At 60.6% G+C, this 13,512-nt stretch overlaps 4 protein-coding genes across 4 annotated transcripts; 3 read left to right on the top strand and 1 right to left on the bottom strand.

Moving 5' to 3' along the window:
- Positions 1–325: 325 nt before the first annotated feature.
- On the top strand, positions 326–1,808 carry BXZ73DRAFT_89051 (uncharacterized protein; the record flags this gene model as incomplete). The annotated part of the gene is made up of 5 exons (XM_048025150.1): positions 326–492; positions 550–949; positions 1,001–1,480; positions 1,538–1,695; positions 1,751–1,808. The coding sequence occupies 5 exons, from the start codon at positions 326–328 to the stop codon at positions 1,806–1,808; spliced, it is 1,263 nt and encodes a 420-aa protein (XP_047879907.1).
- Positions 1,809–2,262: 454 nt separating this feature from the next.
- BXZ73DRAFT_99610 (uncharacterized protein) lies at positions 2,263–5,456 on the bottom strand (the record flags this gene model as incomplete). The annotated part of the gene is made up of 7 exons (XM_048028062.1): positions 2,263–2,495; positions 2,582–3,136; positions 3,196–3,385; positions 3,866–4,221; positions 4,783–4,810; positions 4,884–5,010; positions 5,317–5,456. The coding sequence occupies 7 exons, from the start codon at positions 5,454–5,456 to the stop codon at positions 2,263–2,265; spliced, it is 1,629 nt and encodes a 542-aa protein (XP_047879906.1).
- An 866-nt stretch (positions 5,457–6,322) lies between these two features.
- On the top strand, positions 6,323–9,116 carry BXZ73DRAFT_76101 (uncharacterized protein; the record flags this gene model as incomplete). Its single annotated transcript, XM_048022354.1, has 5 exons — positions 6,323–7,066; positions 7,151–7,586; positions 7,787–7,893; positions 8,107–8,496; positions 8,601–9,116. 5 exons carry the CDS (start codon positions 6,323–6,325, stop codon positions 9,114–9,116), a joined length of 2,193 nt encoding a protein of 730 aa, XP_047879905.1.
- Positions 9,117–10,914: 1,798 nt separating this feature from the next.
- On the top strand, positions 10,915–12,285 carry BXZ73DRAFT_43718 (uncharacterized protein; the record flags this gene model as incomplete). The annotated part of the gene is made up of 3 exons (XM_048019197.1): positions 10,915–11,415; positions 11,477–11,595; positions 11,658–12,285. 3 exons carry the CDS (start codon positions 10,915–10,917, stop codon positions 12,283–12,285), a joined length of 1,248 nt encoding a protein of 415 aa, XP_047879904.1.
- Between the last annotated feature and the right edge of the window lie 1,227 nt (positions 12,286–13,512).

Genomic DNA, 13,512 nt, shown 5'->3' with positions numbered 1-13,512 from the left:
TTGCTTCACGGATCGACACCACGGCTGTCTCTGCTTCCAATGCCAATATGCGGCACAACCCCCCATCTCTCACAATGACGAGATCCGCGCATATATGGAGCACCGCTCTCGCATATTGGCGTGGTGGAAGCTGGCGAGGTTATGCAGCGTCGCCGTAGGTGCCCCATGTGACCATCCCGCATAGGGTGCCTAGTCACGCTGGCATGAGAATACTGGGCTGCTTTAAGAGCACTGGCTGTGCATAACGATGAGGTTCCTGACCCTCTCGCCTACAGCCATACCCTCAACAGACTGGATACCTCGACTTTTACAAATTGCGAAGGCGATGTTTTCCCGATGGTCCTCTACATCTAAAGCCGTTCAACTTCAAGTTCTGCCGGCAATATACCCATCAGGCGCTAACATCGAGGGAGAGGTAGCTATCAATCTTCGTCATGCACATGAAGAGGAAATAGACAAGGTCGAGATCCGCTTCTGTGGCTATGCAAACACGTACGTCCACCCGTTAGGACTCTTGTCTAGAACAGCTCCATCCAACCACGACTACAGATGGATCAAGCTCGGTAATAACAGCACCCACGATTACAAGGAACTCGTGCGCGAAACCACCACACTGTGGACACGTGGATCCGGAGTCTACTCCCAACCAGGCTCCGATATTCTCTCCGTGCCCTTCTCATTCACGCTTCCCGACAAGCTCCCGCCCTCCTTTCATGCCGAGGCCATGGGATACAGCGTCTCGGTCCGCTACTCTATCACTGCGGTCGGGGTACGCAAGGGACGAATGAATGTCAACAAACAGCATTGCGTCCCGTTGACAGTCGTCCCAAAGGATGACATCGGGGTCTCGTTAAAGCGGGAGAGCGCAACACACGGGTGGAAGACCTTCTCCAATGAGCAGCGCATCCGTAAAGGTTTCTGGGGCGACTACTCCAAGGTTCTCGTCGAGGTACGCCCGTCCTTCAATCGTGCATGCTCGTTGTTGACGCCCGATCCGCAGCTCAAAATACCGAGCATCCCTGTCTTTCCTCTCTCCTCCACGATCCCGTACACCATTATCGTCACAACGACCTCCCCGCCGCTCTCCCCCGCCCAGGCTGCAGCACTCCCTCCTGGAAAACTCGTTTTCCCACCCATCCCCACCTCCCCCGACGCGCTGGACTTCACGCTAGGTCGCCGTCTGTATGCGCGCGCGACGGGCACAACAACTCAGTCGTACACCGACATCGCCGCCTTCCTGGGGCCAAGAGCGAAGGCGGCGGCGGCGGCCACTGGCAAGCCGCGGCCCCCAGTCGACAGCGCCATCGACGACGGCAAGTGGGTCGCCACCGACACGCCCGACGCGGAAAAGGGCACGAGGAAGGACGAGGATCGTGCCGATCGGCAGATGGGGACGTGGGTGCAGCGCGCGGTGTTCGAGTCGACTTTCACGCTCGACTGTCCACCGTCGTTCGTGCTGTCGGACTTCATCAAGTGCGCGGTACGTGCCGCGGTCCCCGTGTAGCTCATCGGACTCACTCCGGCGACATCGGAACAGTACGACCTCGTGGTGAACGTGCCATTCCCTGGGGTAGGTAACACACTCAGGTTGGAGGCGTCAGTGGTGGTCACCTCAGGAGTTGAGACGACGGTGCCGCACGACGTATCTGCCCCCGGCTACGTTGTTGCGGAAGCTTTGACGCTGGATCTTCCGCCGTGAGTCGCGGGGTTTTGTGCTTAGACTTTGTGCTGATCACTTCCGTCGCGATAGGGCCTACTGGGACACGAGCAGCAGCGGATGGGACACGAGCAAAAAGGTCTCCGAGTGATCTCTCGAGTCGCCATGGGCACAACGGAGCCTCTCAAGATGATGGTGGGGTTCGTTGAGGGTGGTGTCGACAACTCGGTTGTGGTCAATACGTTATGGACGCTAGTTTATGTCCCCGGACGGAGAGGTCGTGTGCGGGCTACCGTTGCCCGAGTTTCATTACTACCAGCTTGCGGCGTGTACGGCGTAGCTGCAAGTCACACGTCAAAAACATCGCACCTATTGGCATTCATTGTGTACACGACGCTCCGCGCAAAGGGCTCTGTCTCTGCACTCTCCCTCGACGACGCTTGAACCAAGCCTGGCTTACCATCAAACTACGCTCGCCAGGGTCGCCGCAGTGCCGTGAGCATGGTCAGGCCTTCAGGGGTAGGGGTGTGGGCTCGCGCCGCGGCTTCGCAACCGAACGTCTGGCACTACTAGGAGAAACGATACACAAACAAGACAGGTGTGTATCATTCGCGGGTATACGGAGGTGGTAGAATGACAGTCCCGTCGCCCACGTTCGCCCATCGCAGCCCGGAGTCGACCTCTGCAAAAGTACGGCCCATCGAGGCGTCCGACCGGGAGCCGCCCACGGGGTGAACTGCCGCCAGCGCGAGTTTGGAGGACAGGCCCGTGCTCCCGCTAGCCTGTTGCGCGACGAACGGCAGCGCCTGGGTCATCATGTCCCCGCTCCCATCGCTCTCTGCATGCAAACACGATCGTTCCGGAGGCAAATCCGCGCCACGGTCAGCGCCATCCACACGCACCGCGCGGAAACGGTCGGCGCACCTAGCGTGAGGCGGCTAGCTCGTCGCGGCCCCCGACGCCTTCGGAGAAAAATGACGAGCGCGGCCGCGATCGCGACGATCGCGAGCCCACCGACGACGCCGCCCGCGATCGCCGCCGTGTGGGAGCGCGAGGAAGAGCCTGAGGGCGCTGCGTCGTTTCCCCCAGTCGGTTTAGAGGCGGCGCTGCTGGTACTGGGGCTTGAGTCTGTTCCGGTGGTGAGAAGGATGCCCGAGCTTGACGGGGAAGGAGCAGCAGCGGTGGTCGCGCCAGTGGTCGCGGGGGTGGTTGTCAAGTTGATCACCGCGGGCGCGAAGAGGAGGAAGTCGAGCCAGTACGTGTTCGGCGCCGTGCCGTTCACGTTCGTGATTGTGAGCTCGTGCTGGCCAGCGGCGAGCGTGTTGGAGGAGAAGAATGTGACGTTGATGAGGAAGTGGGGCGGATCGACTTGGGGCGCGGTGAACGTCCCGAGGACGTTTCTATCGATCGCGTACTCTGTGATCGGCCAGCCGTGGACGTCGTTGGAACCCACGAGCCCCCAGACAGAGACGTGTGTCCCTATATGGAGATACATCTCGTCTCCACAGTCGAATACGAGATGAAATGGAAGTACGCACCTGTGAAACTGAAGGTGGCTGTGAGGTCCGCAGACGCTGCGCCATGTTTTGTTCCGAGGACGCTGGCGCCGTCGTTGGCGAACACTTTCCAGCCAGGAGTGTAGGTGATCTGGGTATCCGCGTCGTCCACGAAGGTGGCCATAGAGTAGACCAGCAAGATAAACAGAGGGCGGAGTCGATGGGGGAGAGACTCAGAGACGCTGTCAGAGACGAAGATATGTTATGTATACAACAGGCGTTAGCGCGACGGACGATTTCAAACGAGACCTCCTAATATATATGTACTTACCCCATGTACAGCAGAGAAGCCGGGCGTCTGGGTGCTCTTCTCACAATTTAGGTTGAGCGCTGTGAGGCGGTGGACGGTGGCATACGTCAGGGCGAGAACAGAAAAACCCTCTAGATATGATACTGTCGAGGGAGAAGGTGGGAGATATGGACCGGCGTGGCGAGCAAGGACCGAAGACCGATCGCGGCAGGTGAGCGGTTTCGAATTCATCGAGAGCACAGCGTCGAAGGATTGTGGACGGCGCCGCGCGTACCGTGCAACGTCGGGTATGGTGGGTGTTGAGTTGGGAAGACAGCCTGATGAGTTTCACAACGTCGCCTTCGGTGCATGAAATCCATGTGTCTTCCTTGACAGCGGGTATAGATAGCCCGATGCGCAAACCTTCGTGTGCGGGCGTTGGAGGTACGGGTTCTCGGCGAGGACGAATTTGATGCTTGCAAACGACTGGCGCCAGTCAGAGTCTCCGTATCTGCAGAGGGTCGAGTGGCTGAGCACGTAGGATATGGCCTCGATGTGGACCGGTTTGGTGGTGAGGGCGGAGAAGAGCGCATCGTTGGTGTCCGGGAAGCGTACGACTTCACCGGGGACATCGTCCTTCAACTGCCACTTGTCCAGAGCGACAGCCAAGGCTTCATCGTCCGCCGACGTATCTGTCGCCCCCATCTCGATCGGGTCGGCCAGCGCACGAGGGATCACTTCATGCGCTACACGGGTGCGGTCCCGCTCGTCCAGCGGGACTGATCCATAAGCGTGACTGAGCCTGATTGTGAAGCGTAACGCAGAGGTAGACGAGTCGGATCGTTGCGGCGAGCTTCGCATCCACTGGAAGTGTGCGATATCGATTCAGTCCATGTTGCGGATAAAGGATGAGTTGACGGGGCGCCCGTGGCGCGACTGCTATGTCGAACGGCCCAGGGCCACTCGCATCTTGTGCTTCTTCCACCATCTCCCCCAGAATAGTCGCAACAGTTGGATACGGTGTTCGGCGGATTTGGAGGGAAAAAGCGCAGCTCGTCAGCGACCAGGCATGCCATCCCAGCGCGTGAGCTGCGGTGTCCCCACGGAACTTTCATCGCTCGACCTTCGGCGGTCGCCCACCTGGTTGAACGTTCATGAGTTACATCTGGGTAGTAGTACGATACAACAAGCGTTGCTTACGAGACTATAGCATAGACAACGATAAACACAGCGCACCTCCCCCCTCCGCGGCGTCGGATCGCACAGGCCCAACCTCAAGGCCTCACTTTGTACTCTTCGATCGGCGGATGTGTTCGTCGGCGCTGTCTCGTCGCGCCCACCGAGCCTGATCATATACTCGAACATTGCCTGTTCGGTAGTCGATGTCGGCCCAGACGTCGCGGTCAGCCCCGCGCGCCCGGAAGGCGTCCGGTCAGCGTACCTGCACCCGGTCCCAGTCCATCGGCCCGTCGTCCTCTTCGCCATACGCGCGCGAGTCGTCTTCGCGGCCTTCACTGAGGCCCCAGCCGCCTATGCTCATCCACCGGGTGCCGCTCGGATCTGGGCCCCTGTAAGCAAACCGGGTCAGCGACGCTTCCCGCAAGGCAGTCCGATCGACGAGCAAAGGTGTCTGAGTCTAAGTATGAAGATATCGACCCCATGGGCGATGTTGAGAGGCAACCCCCTGCGAAATTGAAGTCCGACGTACAGCCGTACCAAGCTCGCCAAGGGTCGAGCTCGACCAGGCCCCATGCAGTTGGCGCTGCCAGCGACGTTAGCCTTCCCAGGCGCACTCCTCCTCCTTGGTCTGCCAGTGCACGAACACCCGGCGACCACGCAGATGCAGCCAAAGCCCAAGGCCAGTAAGGACGTACCTGATGCTCTCCAGCAGCTCCTTGTCCCGCTTCCGCCCTGGGTCCGCGAACACGACCGTCCCGCGCGGCGTGTTCGTCTCGCCGTCATCCCAGTCCGCTTTTCCCCGCCCGTCCGCCCGCCTGACCGCGCGCGTTCCCATCCCGAGCCCGCCGCTACGAGCGCGGGCGTGCGCCCATCGCCCCGTCCGTCTTCTGCGCGATGAGGCCTGGCGGTCGGGCGGTATGTTGGGCCGATCACGCTGATGACGAACTGCCATACCGGTGTTGATATGGGCCCAGGAAAGTGTGCGCAACCTGAACGCCAGGGGGAGGTTGGACAACTTTGATCGAGTCTGACCTCATGTCAGGGATTGCGTTGACGCTAAGGTAGAGGAGAGGGAGCCCCATGGAGAGGGGTGTCGGCCCTCGGGCCCAGTACCAGGAACCCGGGCCGCGAGTGGGCGCCAGTCCGGCGACCGCGCGCGCTAGTGAAGCTTCACCGCAAACCTCCATCATCTTCCTTGCTCAGCGTAACAAAATGTCCTCTCTCAGTCTTCTATCTCTCGACGACGACGCCCTCGTGTGCATCTTTGCTTTTTTGGACACAGAAGACGCTTTTCGGATGGCGTTCACTGCCAAACGCCCATACATCCTCGCCCTCCCTTGTGCCCTCGCCGACGTCAACCTCATCCACACCCTCGCAGGACCACCCGATGGGTCCCTTATTCCTCTCCCTGCGGATTCTGTGCTCCGAAGATTGATATATACCGAATGCATTGATCCTGTTCTTATCCGATCACGGTCATCCTATATCCGCCACTTCTCCGCTCCAGTCTTGTCATCGTATCTCCTGAGACGTAAGGCGGCAAGGATAGAGATGATTGAGCGCGTTACAACGACATTGTCCAGGTCGGCTTGCCTGCGCTCACTCGCGATACCGCACTTCCACCATTACTGGACGCATAGCCCCGACCTCTTGGCCGACTTCACACAACTCCGCACACTCGTCCTCAGCAGCATCCGTACCATGCCCACAGACAAGACACCGCTCCCCGACATTCCTCCTCTCGCTCTCGCCCATACCCTCCACTCCCTCGACCTCACCTTCCCGTCAGGATGGCTCATCGAACATCGGGAACACGTGGCCCGCATCGTGACCCGTCTGCAGGCATTCCCCGCCCTGCGCACCCTGTGCCTTCGCATCGATGCCACCATCGCTTTTCAAGAAAAAAGCGCACTACATCTGCCGCCATCTTATCCGCGCGCGACGCTGCCGAACATCCGTAACCTTACAATCCTCAGTTGGAGCCCACAGCCCGTTCCGGAATGCCCCCACGTCGAGGAATTGACACTCGGTCGAAGTGAGCTGTACTGGCAGAGCGCAGCGGGTCTTCGGTGGTCTCCACTACACGCCCTGACCATCTTGTACGACGATGACTACGACTGGCCGACTCGGCGCGGGGCTTCCTGTATCAAGCGTGCAAGTCGTTTATGGTTCAACTCCAGTCGTCCCAACGAATGCGGCATCGAGCAATACGAACACGACACCGGCAAACTGTATTGGGAAGAACTCCCGGGTCTGTCGACGTTCCTGTTCTCCTGTACGCTCCTCTGGTTCCTCGACCTGTCGGGCGTACAAACGGGCCGCAACCCGGAGGGTTTCACCGACAACGAAACCGCTCTCGCCCGCGTCGCCGCACGCCTGCGCTCCCTCCACATCGACGTCCACCCCTCCGCCCTCCTGAAGGACGCCTCGTGGGACACGTTCGCGGTGAGCACTTTGCGCACGCGATCGATCTGGCCGCGACCCTGACTTCAGACTGCCCCGATGACTGTCCAGGGTGCGTTCCCACAGGTGCTCGCCGCCGCGCCGCTCGTGCACCTCACCCTCGTCCTCGCCCCGCGCGACCACAAATCCGACGCGGAGGTTCCGAGCAGCTGGGCCGCCGAAGAGCTTGCACGCGTGCGAGTCGCGCGGGAGATCCCGCGGCGCCTCGCGGAATCGATCGCGACGCTGCGCGTGCTACAGGTCGGAGACGCGATGCCGCACGCGGCCTGGCTGCCCCCGCAGAAAGTCCAGCGCGCAGATGACGAGGATGACGGGAGCGACGAGAGCTGGCGGAGCTGTCTCAGAGAGATGGCCGAGATGGAAGTGGTGCGGCGACGGCGATGGTGGTGGATCGAGAGGAAGGATGGCAGCGCGGCGATGACGGAGATGTGGCGGGAAGACGGGGAGAGGGCGCGTGACTTGGTAGAAGAGGATGGATTTGACCGCGCGACGGGGCTTGACGGTACGTTCTGGTCTCCCGAGCCTTCCTTGTGGGTGCGCTAACCAGGTTGTCTCAGGTTTCTTCACACCGAAGTGTGTTTATGAGCCTTGATCGCAGATGGGAAAACATGCATCGTACTTCAGTGCCATCTGTCTCTTCATATGGCACCATTTCTGTCCAGGCAAGATTGTGTAGTGCGAAAGCACTTCATGCCCCGCCAGGCCGCAAGATCCCTAACATCGAGCACGTCCATGATCAACAGACGCCTCGCGCACGGCCACCGCGCACGAACGCGAGGCGCGGAACCACGTCGATGCCACACGCCAGAGTGAGGGGTAGGCGTCGAATTACCGCGCGCGCGGGGCATCTCCGCCCACGAACTAGTACGTACGTAGCGTGCTTGTAAATTGATGGTATGGAATCCTCATTCTCTCATCGAGGCCACCTCGTGCCTCCCACCATCACATCCAAGCGCGACACCTGTAGCCTTACGATCCATCCATTCCTCCGCATGCCCGAACGACTCCGCGTTGACGGTTAGGGCCCTTCTGCGCCGTCGCCCGATGGAGCCACGGTCCTGACGAACACCTTTCGCCCGACAGAACGCCCCTCCGACCGTGCTCGTACGGTCGCGGCCGCCCCGCTCGTGCACCTTGGTCCCGTTCTCGTCCCCCGCGACCCCGCGAGTGACGGAGGCGTGCCGCTCAGTCGGGGCGCACGCGCGGGAGCCCTCGCAGACGTAATCGCGATCACGACGCTCCGCGTGCGGCAGATCGGGGACGCTGAACCTGAGAGAGAGGCGGAACGCTTGGTCGCTGGAGTCAAGCCCGGGCGGCGCCGGAGGTGGTGGTGGATCCAGCGGAAGAATGCAGTGTGGGAAGACCGCGATGGCGGAGGTCGGGCAGGAAGACGGGGAGACAGTGCGAGTTTGGTAGGAGGTGACAGGGGTGACCGTTAGGCGGGGCGGGATGGTGCATTCGAGATCCGTCTACCATGTACGGTCTGTTCACTGATGCGCTGACGAGGTTGTGCCAGGCTTCCTCGTGCCGAGATGTGTCTATGGTCCTTGATCATGGGAGTGAAAGTGGGCGGCGCGCCTTCGGACGCGCGGGAGGCAGAGCGCAGCGACGCTACTGTTCGTACACACGTTTCCGCGAGAAGAAACCTGGGAAGACGACCGGTCAGTCTGAGTCCGTCGCGTTTAGAAGAGCGCTCCAGCGCACCATCGAGGCCCGTCTCGCGATTGAAGTCCCGGTCTTCGATGATGTCCCGAGCCTCCTCGCCGTCCTCGCGCCAGATTTCGATCATCTCGGCGCTCCCGCCTCTGCGCTCGATCCACCACCACCGCTCCGGTCGCGCCAGTTCCCTAGCAATCTGCCGAAGTATGGGCTCTGTTCTGTTGGCCCTTCGTCGGGGGTGCCCGAGCTCGTCTTCGTCTTCGTCTTCGTGATCAGTTCCGTATTCGTCTTTGTCAACTCCTTCGAGTGCCCGCAGATGATGATCCGTATCCCGGATCATGAAGACGCGCAGGGTGGGGACCGACGCGACTAAACCACGAGGAAGGACGTCTCGGACTTTTCTGAAGCCTGGCAGTTCTTTCGCGCTCAAGATGCCAAAGGAGTTGCCCAGATCAGGAGGTGTGGAAATGCTAAGAGAGATGCTGAGGTGGACGAGAGTGGTCTCGGCGAGTACGGTGGGAAGAGAGCTCTGAATGCGCAGAGTCAGCGAGGTGGGAACGCATCATGGAGAGGCTACTCACCGCCAGCCGTTCGTACTTTTCCCCGAGCTTGTCGCGGACCTGGAAAGAGAGGTAGAGAGAACGGAGGCCGGCGAGGCGCGGCCATATCGATCGATCGCGCCGGAAGTATCCGTGGCGAAGCTCTATGAACTGCCCTCTCTCTCTCTCTCTCTATGGGGGGAAGCGACAGAGCAGATAATCCCGAAAGCCTGTCGAGGACATTGGGAGTGTCTGGTTCGTTATCGTTCATGTCTTCCTCTGTGATCCACTCGGTAGCAATGTCCAGATCGAGCCGGTCCACGTGGGTTATCGACACGACATCTAGAATATATGGGGGAGGGAGAGCGCCCCTTATCAAATACCATTTTAATAAAAAGGTGTGAAGATGAGGCCACGGTTGTGTGCTTTCTGAAGCTGTGATCTCGATGCTTTCAACTACGAGATGCTTGACGTTGGGGCAGACAGGAGCCCAAGATTGTGGCCAATTGATAAGCGTGAGGCATCGTATGCTGGGTACGGCTTTCAGGGGGCCTGGACTTTTCTGCCTTGAGATCGGGTCAATGCTGAAGAGGGAGCGCATATGGGGCCAGAATTCGAGGGAAAGGTCAGCGAGACAGTGACAGCTTGGTAACGTCTCCAAAAAGGCTCGAAGGAACCTATCGCAGTTTGGATTGTACGGAATGTTGGGCAGATCACGAACTACCACCCCGGCATTAATGCCCAAGGCCAGTGTGCGCAGTGTGGACGCGAGGGGGAGGAGAGCTGATGGGAGTTGCGCCAGGGCGTATGACCCGACCTCGGACAAACGAAGGGTGGTAAGCTGACCCCGGGGGGAAGACACCGGAGTCTGAAGCAATCGCGGGTCCATTTCGAAAAGAGCTTCCGTTTCGCTGATGGTGAGTGATCGAAGGCGGGGGGTGCATGAGAGAAGTTGGACAAGATTCGCAACGCAGGACGAAACCTTCCTGTACTTCATCCTTTTATTCGTGGAGCCGTGTGGAAGGACGAGCTGGGACAGATAGGTGTGGCGCGGGCGAAGAAGGAAAGGGTCGGGCCTCATCAAAACCGGCGCTGCGCTGTGTAGGCAGTCTTGGTTGAAGTAGTCTGTGCCTACGATTGGCTGCAGGCTGACTGCGGCTCGGAAGTAGGGGACGGCAAGTACATAGGCCCGTTTGCTGGTGCGCGCCATTCTGAATGCGTCCGGGGCCTGGAGATGGGAAAGGGTATGAAGCAGAACATCGTCGTTGAGAGAAAGCAAAGAGAGCATTTTCTGTGGTAACGGCAAACGGCACACAGGTGGGACAGGGGGTCGCGCGCCGATGAGAGTCGAAGACGAGGAGTCGAGGCGCTTGACGCCATCGCTCACGCGTCGGCCTGGATCACATGATCCACATCGAGAGATGAAAGCACGTACGCGCCTCCTGTGATGGCCACCCGTAGAGCATCTTCAGCACCGAGAATATCGAAATCGAATCTGAGGGCGACGATGTTGAGCATCTTGGAAGTTGGCGTTGTTAGTGCGAACGCGTGCCATGGCCGTTAGACGCGCGTCCATAGCGACCTCGCTCGCGGCGGCGTGGGCAAAAGCTCCTCTTCCAACGCATCTTCGCGATGGCTCGACCCAGCAGCGACGCGCCTTTCCGCACCTTCACCGGCACCTCCGACCATGTCCTCAAAGGCACGCCGGTCGCGATTGGCCGAGCGCACGCGTCCCTCCTCCTCATATACACCGTCCCCAAAGGGATCATCCTCGCCCGCGAGACTCCCCTCAGTCTCAACTTCATCGACCCCGCCGACCCGTCCACCGTCCCGGGCGAAGGCGTGCCCATCTCCACCGACGGCGCCGCGCACCCACCACTCCGCTTCGTCATCCGCAGCACGACTCTCGATTCCCTCCTGGCCCTCCGCGACAACGAGGGGCGCGCGCCCGCGCACGTCGTCAAGCGGTTCCCGCCGCGCAGCCGCCGCGGGCCGCTCGTCGAGGTCGAGCTGGACGTCGCGGAGAACGAGCTCGCGCACGCGTGCGCGCGGTGCGGCCGGTGGGAGGCGCTCTACGGGCCGCGGTTCATGCGCTGCGGTGGGTGTCGGAGCAGGCGGTACTGCTCGAAAGAGGTGCGTGCTCCACCCATGTCCTTTACAGCGGAGAGTGACGGACACGGGGGCGGGGGAACAGTGTCAAAAGGCGGACTGGAAGAAGGCGTACCACAAGAGCGAATGCGCACTGCTGAAGGAGGGGAAGGCGGCCGAGGTCGAGGGCCGGCGGAGGCTGCACGACAACGGGCGCGGGTCTCCGTTCAGTGAGCCCGGCATCCCTATCATCGCGCGCTGTAGGCACCAACCTGCATGACAGACAGGTCGCCTCACGACGGCGGAGAGGCGTACGAGCGCGCGATGGACGACTGCGACTACCTCTTCCTCGCGCACGGAATGCCGTCTCCCCCGCGTGACGCGCCCCCCGGCACCGTCCCCCCTCGCCCTTCGCCCGACACCCCAGTCGGCCCGAACGGACTTCCGGTCGACTTATTCTCCACCGGCTCGGCCTCGACGGATATTTACCTCAGAGACATGTTCCAGGCCAAGCGCAAGTACGGGGACAGCTACGGCGCGCACATCCGTGTGCTCGAGAACGACTTCGCGGACATGCGCATGGGGCCCCCGCCCGCTCGCGCCGCGGGAGACCAAAGCTCCCTTCCGCCGCTGCCCTCCATCTCCGGCTTCACGCCGACGGGCGACGAGAGCGAAGACGAGATCGCCTTGTTCGACTACGTGGGCGAGCACGGGACGGAGGCGCAGCAGGAGGAGGTCATGCGTGCCATCGACGCGCGCATGAGCCACAGAGAGCACGCCATGCACGGGACCGTCGACCGCTTTCGCGAGGCCCAGAACCAGGCGGAGTACTGGAGTGGAATGGAGAAGATGCTGAGGCCACCGGGGATGGATGATCCCTCAACCGAGCACGGCATGCTTAATGGCCTCGACTGAGAGGGAGATGCCGGATGTAATGTACGGTCAATCACGAAATGAACACGGGTACGTTGCTCGTGCGCGCGAGGACGGCTGAGCCCGCGACGCGTGGAAGATAGTGTATACAGTGGACTCGCACTCACCGGGGGCCGCGTAGGCTTTTGTCGTGTCTCGGTCTGCGCAGCCTCGTGGTCGAGCAGGGTGCCCGACGGCAGCTTTTTCGGTGAACAGTTGTCATGAGAGCGGGGCGTCGAAGTTGTGGTTGCGCGTGGATGAGCCGTTAACTGGTAAGCCGCAGGATCCGTGTTCCATGTGCGTAGGAAGCCGAGATCCGAGAGGCGAGCGAGCACGGACAATTACGCAACTACACAGAAGTTAACCACGAGCGACTTCAACGCCCTACATCCCGAAAAACCTGCGGGGTCTAACTACCAGCGAGACATATCCCGAGATGTTCTGGTACTGGCTGCCTGCCAATTTGGGGTACGGAATGGCAAAGCTCGTGCGTCTGGCAGCAAATAGCCGCGCGTGCCCCTTGCCTTCCACCGCCTTCCACCTCTTCCTCGCTGCTGCCCACTTGCTCCCGACGCAGTGCTGGACGCCTTTCCAGGACGTCCTCTGCAGTCTTCTGTGGACCGTTTACCAATGCCCCCCGCTCCCAACTCTTCCTGTCTTGGCTCTCCTGCGACCGACGACACTATCATCTCAACACCGCCCTGCACGACGCAAGTTCGAAGACATGGTCATGTGTTATGCACGAGCAGAGATTGGGGAAATGAGGAGGCAGGAGTAGGTATATCGACGAGGTTCGTCAATCGTCATCTGTGATATCCGGATCCCAGTCCAATCGACCCCCTGTAGGCCATGTCATCACACCTGAACTGAGAATACGCGGTTGGCCACGGCGTACGCCCACATCCATGCGACCGCGCGACACCGTCAAGCTGTGTTGCACGGGAAGGATGCCTTCCTGCCAAGCCCGTATTCCACGGTGAGTCCGCCCGCTTTCCCCTCCTCGTATCCGTTCGCACTCCGCCTCCGCCCACCCTTCTACATCGCTGAGGCGTGTCACTCCCTCAAGTGTGGGCCAGACTAGAGCATACATGCCCTTCTCTGGTCTGCTACTTCGTGGATGGATGCGGGAGACTGAGAGGAAGGCGGACACGTTGGTCTTATCTCCGCATTCAGCCCACTGCCCCGCCGCTCGTCTCTCTCACAACGCTGCCCGCACAGCTCGTGCATGCG

The sequence above is a fragment of the Epithele typhae genome, assembly GCF_022376455.1.
Source record: "Epithele typhae strain CBS 203.58 chromosome Unknown BXZ73scaffold_12, whole genome shotgun sequence".
Lineage (NCBI taxonomy): Eukaryota > Fungi > Basidiomycota > Agaricomycetes > Polyporales > Epitheliaceae > Epithele > Epithele typhae.
The sequence above is the reverse complement of the archived record's forward strand: the minus strand, read 5'-3'. Positions and strand labels throughout refer to the sequence as shown.